The sequence below is a fragment of the Mixophyes fleayi genome, chromosome 2 (assembly GCF_038048845.1).
Source record: "Mixophyes fleayi isolate aMixFle1 chromosome 2, aMixFle1.hap1, whole genome shotgun sequence".
In the NCBI taxonomy this organism is placed as follows: Eukaryota; Metazoa; Chordata; class Amphibia; order Anura; family Limnodynastidae; genus Mixophyes; species Mixophyes fleayi.
In genome coordinates, this window is record NC_134403.1 from 305,063,629 (window position 1) to 305,081,682 (window position 18,054).

Genomic DNA, 18,054 nt, shown 5'->3' on the forward strand with positions numbered 1-18,054 from the left:
TTTCAGAATTTGAAAATTGACAGCTTCATGAGCAACAAAAAGCCATGAACAACTATGTCACTGACCATTCCAAGCTGCTGGATGGGGCTTACTTACATCATAGGCTAGCAAGACTTATGTCAACTGCACAAACCTTCGAGCAGCAGCTATTCCCAGTCTTGAACTCTTGATATTCCACCAGTGACAAAAGGATCAGGAAAGTAGGACGAAGAATTTAAATGGAGGCATAGGCTAAAATCATTCAAAATGAGTCTCAAGTGGATGAAGAATCTTGAGAATCAAGAACAGGAAGCACAGACAAAAGCAACTCGGGTTCTTGGAAAGACCTTTGGGTGACCACCTGTGACTACAATCGAAAAAGCGAAGCAGGATAGTACATGCAAGACCATGTGGCACACAACTGGATTCTGTTCACCTTTAGGCAACACTGGCATCCACAGGTTATAATACCTGTGAAAGTGTGTACATGGCATCATGCTTTCCTATGTAAATCAGATATGGGGCTGAGGTTTGGTAACATGGAGCCTCTTGTTTTTATGAGGAGAAAATTGTTCTAAATTAACAGTGATAGTACCAATATCAGTGCTAAAAATGGCAGTTACTGGGAAAAGACTCAGAGGGAAATTAGCTTAGCTTGCTGACCTGGCTCTAAACCAGAAGTCTCCCTTTTAGTATTTAATATATACATTTATTTAATTTTTCTAGGGACTTGCTTATCTTATTGACTGTACAACTCCCTAATTGATTTCTTTTCCTGCAGGAAACCATCCCCTGTAGGGAGCGTGAACCTGCATTTTTATGTGTGCTGTTCTTTTAGGAGGTTTGCGACTACGTGCCCATGCACAGCTCTTTCATTGTGATAGCAGAAAGTCTGTGAGTTCCTTCACTTGAGCAAAGGTCGAAGAAGTCAAACATGACAGCCTACTTCTGGGAAAGCATAATGCAATTTGTGAACAATGATGAAAGTGTACTTGAGTGAGGCTGGGAGCAAGACTCTGTTTATTCCGATTTCCTTTAGTGAAGCCTTTAACCATTAAATACAAAGGCATAAGCACAGTGAACAAACTCTTCCAACACACACACACACACACACACACACACACACACACACACACACACACACACACTTTAACAATGTTAAATATTCCTTATACCTCTATTTCCTTTTGTTCAACTGTATCAAACATTTTGAGTGCTGGTTTTGGCACTCGTGGAAATAGTTTTGTCCATATTCTGAACCTTGAAAGAAAAAGAACAGGTATTATTGTAATTTATACCTGCATTTTCTGTTTAGATTTATAAACAACTATTGACTAACAAGTAAATAAAATACTGCACTTATAATATAGAACTTAGAGAAAACATTAACATAACACATAATCCTGATATGACATTTCCATTCAGAGGATATTGGAAAAATACTGGTTTATACTTTCTCCAGTTTAAAGGTTTGTTAACAGTTAAAAGAAAAAAAGTTAACAGCGGCGCACGCAGGATTTTTAAGCGGGGGTCCCCCCCCAAAAAAAACCATAGAGAGAGCTGCTGCCGCGCATGCGCAGCAGCTCCATTTGGGCGGCACTGCTCTGAACAGCAGCCACGGTGCTGTCAAAGAAGCGTCCGCAGACGCTTCTTTGACAGCGCTGAGGCTGCTGTATAGTACAGTGCCGCTATGTAGGGACACTGTTCTTCACGGAGGAGAGGGGTTTCTCGAGAACCAGAAACCTCCCCTGCGTGCGCCCCTGGTTAATAACAATCTACATTAACAAAATGCAGATGTAATTGCATGTATAATTCTTGCTGAAATCAAACCCATGATTTGTAGTCGATCGTGAGCTCAAGTTAAGGAATTGTAGAATGTATAACCTGCACCAATTGCCTTACACTGACACAATCCACAACAAACATCAACTGTTTTGGTGTAATAGCATGCTACTGCTACATCTCTACTTTACAGAGTCACTTCTGCCATGTATAGTGTATAATTTTTGCCTTAAAAACTTGTTCTATAAGGGTTTTGACCCCACCTACTACATTAATTTTGTGGCAATCGGTGAAAAAGTAAAATTCTACCTCTTATTGTGGCAATGTTCACCACACTAGCTTGTCTTCAACAATCTCAGTGTATACAAGTTGAGAGGTCTGCACTATCAACTACTTTGAATGCCAGACACTAGTCTCCATATTAGATGTTGTGCCTTAGGCTGGGTACACACGACAGAAATTTTCCAATATTCTTAACTATTTTCCCAACGACTGAAAGTCCTGATCAACATGCCGATTCATGTGTGCACACTACATACATTTTACAAGCTTTACCTTCAAATTTGTGCTCTTCATCTCTCTACACTGATGGTTGTGACTGCATGCAGAATTTGCCCGACATCGTTTCCATCATTTATAAAGATTTTTAGTCCGTTTATACAATCAAACAATACGATCTGCTTTGGAACGATAAAACATGATCGTTGGAGTGCACACACTAAAGCGATATCGGACCAAACGGTCATTTATCATGTGATTTGCATGATAATCGGGTGAAAAACCTGTAGTATGTGCTCAGCCTTAAAATAGCCCTCAGATTGCAGGTCTACCTAAAACTCTACTCACCAAATTGGAGGTCTGTTAACAGCAACAGATATTTCACAATAGCATGAATAATCTTTATGAACATGTCAAGGCTTTACCTGCGACACAGAATTATGAGAAGTATTAGAACAACAGCTGTGCCTATTCCCAGTACAATCAAAAGATGTTTTGGTATAAACCCTGTTGATTTGGACCCTGGGGGAAAGAAAAAATAAGCTAAATTAGATATTATTTAAGTGGACAAATGAAAAACAAGGTAGGACAACTATCTAATATATATATATCGTGAAGTGTAACAGTCGTGATGGATCCTCATCGTGGAAGCGGGCAGCCGGACTCCAGACGTCGTGGCAAATGTTGTTGGTGCAGTCAGCACCGATCTTCCGTACCTCATCTGTTTATTGGTAGCGATAAATTGAACATAACAATATATACACACAAATAACTACAGCTACAGTGGCCAACCAGTGTCTCTCTAGTCTCATGCGGCTCTTTGTACTTTTAAAAGGGACTCCTGGCCAAGAGCAGGATTGCAGCATGGTGCTCCGGTCACCTGCGTCAATTTAACTTAAGACTGACCGGGATGTTAGTTTAACTTTTTATTTCCCCTGAGGAGATACATTAATATAACTCACATGTTGGTATCATCAGTCGACAGACTACTATCAGCTACAAAATAGAACTGTTATTAAATATTAAGCCACTCTATACACTTGAGAACTTAATGTATAAATGCAATTGATAGCACATCAGTATTTGTATGCTGCTATTTTAATCACATTTTGTGCTATGTACATACAACACACTTCTAAAGTTTTAAAATTTCACTATAACATATGTAATCAGGAGGTTGATACTTTTTACTTGAATACTTTTTAATGAGTTATTAATAAAGTTATTTTTAATCTTGTACCACATTCCAGAGTGCCCCTTTAAGGATGTAGCCTTTTCTTCTTTCTTTATACATGTAAATTAATATGTATGGGTGCACCTCCAGATAACTATATATGTTGGATTTTCTGGATGGATTTATATTTTCAGACGTTCCTGAGCATGTAGCATACCTGGTACGGTCAGATTTTTTCTTTGTCTGGGGCATGTAAAGTGGTCTGATGGGCAAGTTGGCTAAATATTTTAATGACCTTTGAACCATCCTCCAATGGACTAAGCAGCAAGGTAAGAGCTATGCTGTGCAGAGCTGTGTTGATTTGACTATTATTGTGAGCATTTTTGCAATGTACAATATTTTCTTTTTTTATTTACAGCATATGGTAACCATCTTTAAATACGCATGGGAATGTAAAAATAAGCGCATACACGAGGAACTACACAGACCTTTCTTGGCAGAATGGGAAAGCCTATATTTTCATTGAGTGCAAATGGAAACCACTTGATGTGATATGCCTGACTTTATTGGCATAATCCAAATATCAAACGCCATTTTGTCATATACCATACTAACATCAGTCAGGAATTTCTAAATTGTACTGAACTCATGCAAACTAAAATAATCAAATCGAGAAACGGACTTAAGTGTTTTGTAAATTTGTGAAGCGCTCCCAGACAGTTAGACATGCCTTGTATCAAGTCACTTGGAACATTACAATGAAGGTAAGTTTGTTAAAAAGTGTCTTGTAAATGAAGTTTCCATCTTTTGCCCAGAAAATTATATTCTGAAAAAAAATGTTGTTTTTTTTGTTGTTTTTTTTAAAAAACTTGGACACTGAAGCTTTTCATGGAAGTGAAGTAAAAGGAATACCCTGAGTTCTCAGGCCCATATTGCATTTTATATCTGGGGTAAATGTATGAAGGGTCTGTTTCTGAAAGTCACCAGAAATCAGCAACTTTGCAGGGAAAATTTAAAGCGGTGATTGCTTTTAAAGTTATGTTTGCCTTTAAAAGCTATCGCCACTTTAAATTTCCACTGCAAAGCCGCTGATTTCCGTTGACTTTCAGAAACCAATCCTTTTCAAGATGACTTCCTGGAAATATTCCATGATTTACAGCTGAAAAGATCTCAGACTACATTCCTTGTCAACTATTTCAGTACTGATGCTGACTGTTTAAAAGTCTCTTTAGTCACAGGTGAAGCAACGTCTCAGATTGAGATGGTTGAGCTTTCTAAAGGACGTTAGATTTAAACCTTTATTCAAGGGAAGAACTACTGAACTCTGGAGAACTGTACAGATGGAGAAATACCCCATGTTCAGTGGGCTGCGCTCAGACTACTATCAATGTTTGTGCCTACTTATCTTTGTGAGTCATTTTAATTGACACACACGAGGGAATTACTTTAAGTGGCCTCAGCTGAATACAGATATAAAAAATCTTGGATTTTAATAAAAAGATTATTGAAGGCAAGGAAGCCACATTGAGTCAAAAATTGCAGCACAAAAGGTTAAAATAAAAAAGGTTAAAAAGGTTTAAAAGGTTAAAAAAATAAACATTCTGATTGTTTTATCTTAGCAAGATATTATCAATTATATTATATTTGCAATGTATGTGTGTACAGTATGTATATGTGTAATTATACTATGTATAGGCACAAACATAAATGATAAACTTAGCTCTTTGTAGATTCTATAGATATTTCTCACTCCAACTCACTCGCCAATGTGTAACCTACTCAGGCACACAACACTCATCAAAAAAAATGTGAATGCTACACAGAATGAAAATTGCCCAAACCCATAAATAAAATGCCAAACCCCATTTTTTTTCTGTCACTATCTCCCATTACTTTCACCACATGGGCTTTTACATTCAGATGTCTTGTTACAAAAAAAAAAAATGTTGTAATTTTTTTTCCTGGCCGTACCACATCATAGCTTGTGTAAACTATACATACTTGGGAGACCTAGCTGAGAACAAATTTGTCTAACTTTTGGTGGTTGCCCTGATTGTGTGAAAGTAACTTTGGGAATAATTGTGATTTTCCTGTATAATGCTTTTAATATATAGGGGCATATTTAGCAATGACCGCAATATAAGAAAAATAGTTTTCAATCCTTATCGCATTGATAAGGATTGAACTATTTCTCATATTTATGAAAAAACCAACAGAGGAACAGCAGTTCCGATAAACTGCTGTTCCTGTGAAAAAATTTTTTTACCACTCCATCTTCGTATTTCGATCCTGGGTGGCTTCTTCGTTCCTCCTGTCAAATCCAACTCGGGCATGCCAACAGCACTGACCCGAAGGACCTGTTTCATGTGACAGGACTGCACATGCGCTGTAAAGCTCTGCTCTTCGGAGCTGAAAATGATCAGAAACACTAATGTACACCAGCATGAGCTGGCGTACACTACCACATGTGTAAAAGTTATTTCGAAAGTTGCTAAATCGCGGTACATAGCAGTCCCCATAGACATCTATGGGGACTGCTATGTATTTTGCAAAAAAAATTGCAAAGCAGCAGATATCTATGATATCTGCTGCGATGCATCAATAATAAATTTGCAGGGTAGTTAGATTTGCGGCTATTCCTCGAAAACGTCCATTTTCAAGGGGTTTACAGCAAAAAAAAAGATTGATAATAGGACCAATAATATTATTCTACCATACTACCATCAGAAATTGGCATCTGTCACAAAAAAAATTAAGTATCTCTATGAATTGTTCGATTAATACTTATTATTTGAAAAATAAATTAATACAAAATAATAAAAAACAATAGTATTTCAGTAATAGTAATAGTAATATTTCAGGTAATCAGTATTCTTTATATGAAACTTTCTTTTTTAATTTATTTGATCCAAAATGAGGACATTGGTGATGTCCTTAACCTGAAACAGTCTTAACATTTGTATTTAGAGTCTACCTGTTACCTACTGTACACCCTATGAAGAGAGCTATTTTTTGGACTACACTAATATTTATAAGAATCTAGTCACTTCACTCGGAATCAGTGATATCACTAACAAAGGAGGAACAAAGTGAGCCAAGTAACTCACTGCTGCTTTAGCGCCTCATTAACTTATAGGCTATATTCTCATAAATATTATTATTTATTTATAAAGCAACAACATATTTTGCGCTGTACAAAGTAATATATTTTGGAAATATAGCCATTACATGTTTTTATCATTTACACCAACATTAGACAACACTTTTATACAGACAACACCTAAAGCTACCTCTCCTGCACTGACATATCTCCTTTTCTTTTATCCTGAGTGTCCAATTGGTTCACTGCCATCATCACCTGAATGGCCCAAAGCTACCTAAACATGACCAAAACAGAGTTCATCTACTTATCTCCTGTCAGTGTTACAAGCCCTTCTATAGTCTCTCTATCGCTTGACTAAAGAACAATATTTCCTGTATCCAAAACCTGCTTTGTTGCCATAATTGACTCTGTCCTTCACTACTCACACCCAGTCGCTTGCTCTGTCTTGTCAGCTTATCATTCAAAATATTGCTACTCCATCTACAATGGTTTAATTTTGTGAAACATTACAATAAACAATAAAGATGATGACAATAGGTATGAATACCCTGCACAAAGAGTTTGCAATCTAAAGGAAAAGTGATACAAACAAGAGATGGAAGAACATGTAAGGTGTGAGACGTTCTAATGTTATGAGTTATTATAGAGTCATTTTATATACTTGCCTATAGTGTTGAATTTTAACAAAACAATTCAAATCTTGGAGCCCATGTGAGTGTCTGGTGGTACGAGAAAGACAGTTCTAGAGAATAGGTGTAGAATGAAAGAAATCACTTGTGAGTAGGAAATGAATTAATGCATGAGAGGGAAGGAATATTATCAATGGGTTGGAAGGAACAGTGGTCGTACATTGAGATGCCTTCCCCATCACCTAGTATGTACTTAGGTGTAGCTGTATGACAGAACTGAAGACCTCCACAGGCCTCCATAGAAGAGTGGTACAGGGAAGGTAACATTTGTGGAAGTGGGCCTCGCTTCTGCGAGTCCCAAGAAAGTGAAGAGAATAGATATAAACAGATCATGGCTTCATGGCTAGAGATCAGTTTGCTACCCAATGATGGGGCATTTCATGAGTACTGGGGAGGGAAAAAATATGTTAATGAGGTTGTTTAGATTTGAAGTATGAAAAAGAGGTAATAGGTAATTGAATGCCTATAAACAGATGTCATTGTGGGAACAGAAAGAGGATTAAAGTGTATTAGACAGATATGGGTTAGGAGAGATGCCTCTGGCAAATATGAGGGGGAGAAAGTAAAGTGAGAGAAGGTGAGTCTGGAATTTAAAAATGTGAGGTGTCTGTTTTGCAGCACAGAAGGGGGGTTGTAGTGTTCTTATGAAGCAGAGTAGTAGTAGATGATCTGTAACATCAATGGCATACCATAAATGAAAAATAAAATAATTGAAATATTATAATATTGGCTAATCACACAAGATACGGTACCTGTCTGTGTTGGTCCTAAGAATGCTTTAAGATAAGTATCTTTGTTTGAAGAAAGAATACCAGAATATTGTACAAACAGCATAAAACCCATGGAATATCTTTGGTTATTCTTCTCATTTATTATTTATTACTTACCAAGTTTGTGTGGGTCACTCCATTTACTCCACGTCTTATAATTCTGTGAACACAGATCAATCCATTTTACTCTCATCATTACAGTAACCTCTTCATTTGAAAGAAATTGATTGGTTTTAAAAGATGTTCCAGGTGTGGTTACATTAATTCCCTGAAATTAAATAGTTTCATTAAGTATATATAAAGCATATTTTAGTCTTTTTAATATTAAATGGGAAGTAGAAATAACTCATTTAACAAATACTAAATCTAAAAAGTGAACTTTGTGCAGAAGTTTCTAATACTCCATGTAAAAGGATCTCCTCCCTTGATTATGGGGTTTTAATCTCCATGACCTATAGACAACCCCTTTTGATGACTAGTGTACAATAAAGACCACTTGCGGTTAGCTAGTATACAATGTAGGGCAGCTTCCTGTTGGTTAGTGTAAAATACAGACTTGACTGTAGCTTCTATAAGGCAAAGTGAGTAACACATGTCTGGCTGCAGATCCCAAAGTTTCATTGGCATTAAAATTAATCAGCATGTAAACAAGTGATGTTACTTTGCATTATTAAATGTAGACTATAAAAAGTAATATCTGACTTAAATCATAGATTATGTTTATCATATAAATAACCAGCAAATCTTATCATTTCAGGCCATAGGTCAGAGTATAGTGACAATCTGGTATTAATCACATGCCATAATAGATTAAATTAATATGGAATCAAATAGACTAAAAAAAACCTATATAAAGTAAGATGAAAATATATTATTACAACAAGCTAAATTCTTGTTTACTTAAGGAAAGGGGAAAGATTGAACATTTTGTTGAATCCGTCTGGAAATCAGCATGTTAGAAGGTGCGGGACCAGCATCAGGAAGATTTTGTATCATTTTGTAGTAACCTACTGAGAGAAAAAGCACATCTGGGGACCAGACATAACTATTAACTTCTCATCCTCCATGTTAATCTGAATCAGTAAGTGTAGACTCTAAGGGCTAGATTTACTAAGCTGCGGGTTTGAAAAAGTGGGGATGTTGCCTATAGCAACCAATCAGATTCTAGCTATCATTTTGTAGAAGGTACTAAATAAATGAAAGCTAGAATGTGATTGGTTGCTATAGGCAACATCCCCACTTTTTCAAACCCGCAGCTTAGTATATCTAGCCCTAAGGCTGGGTACACACTACAGAAAATTTTTCCCGATGTGAAATCATTAAAGATTTTACCAACAACTGAAAGTCCAGATCAGCATGCCGATTCATGCGTACACACTAATGCGATATTGAGCCCAGCGGCTGTTTATCGTGCGATTGGCACAATAATCAGGTGAAAAAAGTGTGTACCCAGCCTTAAGGGCCTATTCAATTTACCATGGTTATGCTTTAAGTATAAATATGTAATACATTTTTGTCTTCACGCTATTCAATTTTTCACCTTTTCGAGCTATTCAAACCTAAAATTTACTTTATGTGCCTAGTTTATTTCCCTACAGAAATTATAGGGATGAGCACAAAAAGTTTTATTTAGTTTATCATCCACAATACTTTTACTTGCATGTAATAAATTACAGCCTAAAACTGCGCACCACACTTTGGGTGGCAAAAAGATTTAGGGAATTTCTGTCTGTGGATATAGGTGGGGTCATTACTGACCCACTCAAGTAGACTAAGTCACCTATACATGACTTAAAGAATCCTGAAAACATGAGCTGCTGGGGTTGCATAAAGATTTGAGTTAAGAAACACTGATCTAGATTAAGCAGATATCTGAATTAAAAATAAATACATGCATTAAAAAATAAATCAAAATGAAAACTTTTCACTGGTGAAAAAAATGCCCTCATCCTTAGGACTGGTTGGGTACCATTTCACGATGCTGGTAATATCGACATTGTATATACCTACAAAAAAATGCAGATTTCAAGAATGCCTACAAAAAGAAAATGACTTACCCTAAAAATGACACTGTAGATGTTCAACATCGTTCCGCTATATACCGATTGCTGTTAAAATTTCCGTCACTGATCATAGTGACATTGATATTTCTGTATTTAAAGCGGCAATGCCTAACCCTAACCTAACCATAAACCTAACCTTTAAATGAGATCTTAAAGTCGTGGGGTCCTAGCATTGGCGCTTTAAATACAGAGATATCACTGTTGCTATGATCAGTGACCTAAATAGAAAGTACCGGCATAGACAGCAATTGGTATGTAGCGGAAGGATGTTGGGCATCTAGAGTGTAATTTTTATGGCAATTCTGCATTTTCATTTTATAGGCATTCTTGAGATTGTAATTTTTTTGTAGGTATATGTCGGTATAGGGGTAGTCATTAATATGACTACCATCACTTAACACACATAGGGCCTAAGTCATTAAGGAAAGTAAGGCAAAAAAGGAACAAATGTTCTCCAGGTCAAACCATGTTACAATGTAAGGGGTGCAAATTTTTTTATTATTTTGCTGATAAGAAAAATACTGGCTACTTTTTCATCTAGCACACAATTACTTGATAACTTTATTTTTACACTGAAAGTTAAAGTTGATCTAGTACTTGTCCTACCCCAATTATAAATCTGTCATTACATTTTAAATTTACAACTCCCTCCAATGCAACATGGTTTTGCCCAGGTACAAAGTTACTTATTTTTTATGCTTTGCTCTCCTTAATGACTTGGGCCCATTGGGTGCAAATAGGTCAAAACCATACTTACCCATCCCCCATCGGTATTTTCTGATGGTGTGTGCCAGGTGCAGAGGCAGCCAAGATGTTATCATGCCAGTGTGTGATGATGTAACTGAGTTCGTTGGGGCTCTTCCACTGCACTAAGGGAAAATAAATTAAGTGCAGAGGATGTTGAGGGCACCAAATGTATCCAACCTCATCCATCCTTGCACCTACAGACTCAGGGGAATCCTCTTTTGAAAGAGGTGGATCCCTTCTTTCAAATGATGTGACCCCTTTGTAGTTATTTTTTTAGTGTTCACATGTGATAACCAAAAACCCTAAGCAACCCAGGGATGGGAGACAGGTGTTGTGATGCCCAAATCTCTACCATCTTGTCTCTTAGACACAATGAGGACACCTCATTTAAAAGAGGGTAGTCCCCTTTTAAACCATGGTGCCTTCTGGTAGTTTTTGTCTGGTGATCAGACAACAAAAAGCATTAAGTAGTTCAGTGATGAGGTTTTAGAATGTCAAGATCTCCCCTAATCTGGCTTTAATAAACTTATTTGACACGGCTGGATGTCTATTTATAAAAATTGGCTACTCATATATTTCTACACATTTTATGTATTTTCTGAAAAGAATCTGGATAGAATCCAGCCTTTTGCTGCTTTAGGAAGACGGATTGATGTCAAAGCAATTAACACAAAGTATTTCTTGGTGGTGTTTGAAAAAAATAAGTAAAAAAATATACATTTGCTTTTGTTCACTTGTCTGCAATTTTGATAGAAAAACATTTTTTGGCAATTTTCTCTATCGTGTCAGGGGATATAAGCTAACAAATAGTGTTTTCTGAAAATTTAAAGTCTTCTGAGTCTTCTGAAAAAAGCGAGATATAATTTGTGTGGGTACTGCATAAACAAATTACTGATAATCATGTTTGAATGAGACCATCCAAAAAAGTGCTAAATTAGGTTCAGCACAGGGGTAGGAAAAGTTTCACAAGTGAGGGAGTTAAAGAGAAATTAGATCTTTCAAGGTATTTTACACACTGCATCATGACCAGGTGCAAATCATACATGACCAGATAACATTTTACACTTTTGATATGTGCTGGTTAGACCAAGAATATTATTTAACCATTTTGCATACTCGATTAAATAGGGACGTTTTTTGTTAGCAAAGTGAAATAAATATCTCTTTATATTAAGAGCAGTATACAAAGAAATACATATTTTTCTCCATGTATGTATTTATTTTTAAATAGAAAACCTATTTCAGGTATTTCCTATTGACAGTAATGGTTGAATCAGCTACTGTTAGATAGAGATTACACAGCATTAAAGATAATCAGAGGTGAAGTGAAATTTTCCACAAACTGAATTCCACACAGTAACCTGCCATTTTGCAGAGTGGCAAAGTTCAAAGCAGTCTTCACGTCTCGATTTTGCTTCAGCATCCAACACTGTATTTGTAAATTCTGCATTTCCAAATAATATATAATCTATGTATATAGCTGGGACAACAATGTTGAAAATTCACTCTGTTCTGTGGTGTAGTTAGTGCAGAACTGGGAATTTTGGGTGGAACAAAAATTAATACTTATGATAAAATTCCGAGAGAGAAACTTGAAAAATCATGCACAGATGAGGAATGTGGTGAATATTCCAGGGAATTGTTGAAACTTACTAAAATTGCTTATTTCCATACTGGATCTATAATTTTTGATCTTTGAGCAGCCTTTACTTTCCTACACAGAGAGAAATGCCTGATTACATTCCTATTGTGAAGTCATGGGATTTCATGTTAGTAATGTGGAAGCCTAGTATTCCACATGCGGTAGGACATAGAAACCACTCTGAATGATGTATACAGAGATAGATGACCAGAATCTGTAAATAATAGTTCCTAACCATTTTGGTGAAACCACAGTTTTAGGTGTGGGGCAATGAGCTGGAGCACACAGACCCCATATCATGCGGATGTAAATCTAAGACCGCTAAACACAAATCCCACCTGTTGTGGAAGCAAATGGACCAACAATGGGTGTCAAAGAGTTAATGGTGAACAAATTAATTTAAACTGTGACATATTATTGACTTAATTATTGAGGCTTATATATTATTATTACATATGTACATTACATTGATTATTGATATCAGATGCATAGCATGGTCATGACCCAGTAGATGACAAAATGGTAAAAAATAAATAGTTACCCCTTTTTCCTTGAAGTAAATATTGTACTCAAAGCAAACATCCGATACATAGCTCTGTGTTATCGGCTTCTCCCATTTAATTTCAAGTTCACTTGAATAATAACTCAGATTTATGTTTCTTGGAGGATCTAAAATTACTGGAAATAAGAATGCTTGTTATAATAACATAAGCATGAGCATACATACACTGTTTTTTTAATTAAGGAAAAAAATAAATAAAATTAAATTAGATTTTTACAGTCACACAGAAATAATAGCATTTACATTATCTCTTATAAAGCAAACAAGATCACTGATGGGTGTGACAGGGTCTATATAGTAGATGAATAATAGTTATCATCTAGGTGCGATAGTAACTCTACTTTAGATGTCATAGTGGCTGCTATGATGAATAGACACTGAACAGTGTATATGGTCAAAGATATGATAATGCCTATGCTGATTTAGTGCTTATTATGCATAGTGGCTATACAGCGGTGGCTTCATTGAAGCTCTACAGTTACTATATTGCAGATCTACAGAGTTTGCATAATAACTATACAGCAAGTGTGGAAGTGTCTTTACAATGTATGCGAGAACTGCTATACCATGGATGCATTATGGCAGTGGCGCACGCAGGGTGGGGTTTCTGAGTCTCTAGAAACCCCCCCCTGCGCTAACTAAGTGGCCACTGTCCTATACAGCAGCCGCGGCGCTGTCAAAGAAGCGTCCGCGGCGGTGCTGTATTGTATACAGCACCGCAGCGGACGCTTCTTAGACAGCGCTGCGGCTGCTGTATAGGACAGCGCTGGCGAAACGGAGCAGCTGCGCATGCGCAGCAGCTCTCTCTTGTTTCTGGTTTTTTTGTTTTTTTTTTGGGTCGACGGGGGGATACCCCCCCCCCCCCCCGACAATCCTTTGTGCGCCGCTGTATGGCTATATAAATTATGTATACTGACCATGCAATGTGAGTCAATTGCAATAGGTAGCTCATAAATGGTGTCTGACAACTCCAACTCTCTTCACTTAGGTATTCTAGGACATTGAAATAGTGGTGTTTTATTTTCTACAAATATTCTGCTTTCATTTCAATATAGCGCTAAGCTCACATGCAAATAAGTTAAACGGATGGTGGTTTCCTAATTGCATTTAAAAAAACAAATTACGTACATAAAATGTTCTTAAAAGTTACACACTAAATAAACAATAACATAAATACATACATAATAGGTAAAAAAAAACTATTAAAATTAAAATGGAACAGTGCGTTGATGTATAGTAAAGCTAAAGTTAAATCTGAGATTATGAACAGAAATGGAACCTAAAAGGCATCTTTTTAAAATGTGCTTTACGTAAGCACAATTTAAAATATTTTTTAAAAGTAAAATCTTCAAATTTTTTTTAATATAGCTAATATAAATAGATTTTGAGGGAAAGCCCATAAAAAATTCTCATATATGACAATCATTTTCTTAAGTATGATGTTTTTAAAGCGTTTATACTACCCTTGTATTTGATCATCCTACATTTGTATAATAACCCATACTTGCCAACTTGTAATTTTTCCTCTCTGTGAGATCCTGGAGGGAAGGTCAGGTGCCAAGTGTGTGAGGGGGTGGTGATGCCATGGTTTCACGCAGCCCCACCCCTGTTGCAATCTGCAGCATTGTACTGTGGGGGGGGGATTGGGGCTCATGTTGTGACTAACATCATTAAGCCCCACATCCTTGGGATTCAGGAGGGTGGCTGCACATCCGGGAGTCCAGAATGACTACCCAAAATTCGGGAGACTCCCGGACATTCAGCAAGTAGGGAATAACCTATATAGGTTATTTTTTCCCCCTCCAAAACTAAAGACTAAGCGACAATTACAAATTCAAAGTTCTTGTCTACTTTACAATATTGAAAAACTCCCCAGCAAACTAGACGTGCGTTTAGCTTTGCAGAGAGGTACAAGTGCACATCTTTATTACATATGGCATTATTGTGTGTTTGAAGCCTTTTTAATTTGGGCACAAGTACACCTAGAAATGCACTTCTTCACTCAAGTGCAACTTAGGACTACACATTAAAAGCAGAGGAGAGAAAATATCTTATCCAGAGCTGGTGAAAAGTGTTTTTGAGTAGCGGCCTTTTGCAAAGCAAGGAACATCCATAGAAATGTGTTCTCTGTAGCCCTTAATCTCATTTCAATAATCTTGTTTCCCTATTTCAAACCTAATTTTTGCACTGCTCTGACATATTAGGTGTGCCTCCTCCGTACTTAGCATGACAACACTAAGGGGTAAATGTATAATACCCCAGTTTTTTCATCTCGCGGGAGATTGGCGTCTTCGCAGCAAAATTTAAAGGGGCGATGGCTTGTAAAGGCAAGTTTGCCTTTACAAGCCATCGCCCCTTTAAATTTTAGCTGCGAAGACGCTGATCTCCCGCGAGATGAAAAAACCGGGGTATGATACATTTACCCCTAAAGCTCCGTCTTACTCCTCCTAGTAGGTGGTGCAAACTTCGGATTCTTCGCAAATGCTGCTTTCTTGCCAAGTAAGCCCATGAGCTTCAGTAAACATTTAGGCGTACCATTTTACACTTGGTAATATGTCCTCAAGTGAGTTTTTCTGAAAGGCTCTTAAATCAGTCAGGAAGAATTGTTTGAAAGTAGTGTTAAACTGTCCTGTCATGAATTTTATGCTTTATAATAAAATAACATTTGCTTAAAACTTCTAATAACTTAACATAAAACTTAATTGCTAATTTGGCACCTTTAACTTCAATTCATATAAGCAAAAGTGGGCATTTAAAAAGAAAATACAAATAAATGTTTTATTGAACAGACTAGTGTCGAACTAGGGCATGAAGGGCCCACTGGAGGATTGCCACAGTAGGGGCCCATCAGAGGGGGTGTGGCCAGCCACTATAGAGGGGAGACCAGACTAGAGATGCTCACTGACCACTGTGTTTTGGTTTTGGATCTGGATTACCATCGTGTTTTGGTTTTGCCAAACCGCCCTTGCGCGTTTTGGTTTTGGTTTTGGTTTTGTTTTGTTTTTTTAGCAATTTTGTTTAAAAATCAATGTTTTTGGGCATAAAATAACCAAATTTAGTGCTCCACCTGTTTCTTGGATAAGTAAGGTAATTCTAAAGCTAATAAATTAGGAAGAAAACAGTTTAATCCCTGGTAGGCCGTCCTTAATTCTGCACACAAACCTGATTGTCTTCCTCTCCATCTTAGCCTATTGGCAATGCAGCCATCGTCTTTGGGTGTATATAACACCCTAGACTTATAGTTAAATATATAAAGAAATGGACAAATGCAGTTTGGTTTCTGTGTCTCTAGGCCCCCATCCACTTGAAGTTAAATAGAAAAAAAGCAGCCTGCATAGACTGAACAATATAAAAAATAAATGGACCAAGGTAGTTTGGTGGCTGTCTATGACACCCCCCCCTCCCGCCCTCCACTTGTAGTTGAATAGAAAAAAAGCAGCCTGCATAGACTGTAGAATTAGAATATAAAAATAAATGGACCAAGGTAGTTAGTGGTTGTCTATGACCCCCCCCCGCCCTCCACTTGTAGTTGAATAGAAAAAAAAGCAGCCTGCATAGACTGAACAATATAAAAAATAAATGGACCAAGGTAGTTTGGTGGCTGTCTATGAACCCCCCCCCGCCCTCCACTTGTGGTTGAATAGAAAAAAAGCAGCCTGCATAGACTGTAGAATTAGAATATAAAAATAAATGGACCAAGGTAGTTTGGTGGCCGTCTATCACCCCCCCCCCTCCACTTGTAGTTGAATAGAGAAAAAGCATCAGATCCCCTCTCCACTAGGAGTAAAATAGAAAACTATTCAGCCGTTATAGAGTCTAGAATATAAATAGAAATTGAGAAAGGCAATTTGGTATCTGTCTGCATCATAATCATCAACATCATCATTAGTGCCCTCGCTGCCTACACAAATCTCCCCCTCATCATCTTCTAATTCCAAAGTGGCATCCTCAATTGGTATATCACCGGCTACACTTGTGGTGTTCAGGCACACATCAGCAGAACTGCTGAAAGGGCTCTTCTTTAAGGGTACACTAACAGAATGCTCACAATTAGACAAACCACTGGTGGATGAACTCTCCACAGGGATTGTTGTAATTATCCTCTAATGCCTTACTGTTTTCTTGCAGCTCGTCTTTGACGCGTAACAGTAGTTGTGCTCCACTTTTCGACTCCAAATTACTTGGTCTTGCTTTTCTTGCGTGACTTGAGTGACCGTACAAGAAGAAGGCTCGGTAACATTTTTGGATATGGCACTTATAGAGGAAGGCGAAGGCCTCATTCTTTCTTTGCCACTGCGTGTGTAGAATGACATGTTGGCAATTTTTTTTTTATCGGCACTTAACTTTTCCTCAGTTACACTTCTTTTTCACTTCAACACGGTAAATTTTTATTTGGTGTGTGTTTTTTTCCCTGATTTAAAAAGACTATGTACTTTGACATCGCCTTTCCCAGATGACGTACTGGGAACACTACCATCAGGACTGATGACATAACCAGGTTGCTGATTTTGCTCATGTGTGGACTGTTTTGAATCCATTTTAATGAGGCCAAAGCACTTGTAGTGCCAAAATTGTATTAGATAGATACAGCTGACAAATATGACTTTTGACAGCCAGAAAAATTTGTGTTTCACACTGGGGAATATGGGACACCCCAAAAGCACTTGAAGTGCAAAATATTGTTTTAGATACTGCTGACAAATATGACTTTTGACAGCCAGAAAAATTTGTGTTTCACACTGGGGAATATGGGAGACCCCAAAAGCACTTGAAATGCAAAATATTGTTTTAGATACTGCTGACAAATATGACTTTTGACAGCCAGAAAACTTACTGTAAAACAATGGGGAATAAGGGACACCCCAAAAGCACTTGGAGTGCCAGAAATTGAAAAAAAAGCCTCCTCTATCCTCCTCTCTTACTGCTCTAACAATTGGTATTAATATTAGAATTGTATAGAATAGAAACAATAATGTGTCCAATTATTGCTCTGTCCCTGCGCTGATATAGCCTGTGACCTAACCCTGCTCTCTCCCTCTGTCAAA

The 18,054-nt window shown here is 37.3% G+C and overlaps 1 protein-coding gene across 7 annotated transcripts in view; it reads right to left on the minus strand.

Annotated features, from left to right (window-relative positions):
- LOC142139148 (granulocyte-macrophage colony-stimulating factor receptor subunit alpha-like) overlaps positions 1–18,054 on the minus strand; it is a 108,420-nt gene that overhangs the window by 12,959 nt on the left and 77,407 nt on the right. For all 7 annotated transcript variants that reach the window (XM_075196506.1, XM_075196508.1, XM_075196505.1 and 4 more), the window contains 4 exons: positions 12,989–13,125; positions 8,113–8,263; positions 2,685–2,781; positions 1,155–1,239 (listed from right to left, as the gene is read on the minus strand). In XM_075196506.1, the coding sequence (XP_075052607.1) occupies positions 1,155–1,239; positions 2,685–2,781; positions 8,113–8,263; positions 12,989–13,125 (470 nt within the window). The remainder of the gene's footprint in view (positions 1–1,154; positions 1,240–2,684; positions 2,782–8,112; positions 8,264–12,988; positions 13,126–18,054) is intronic.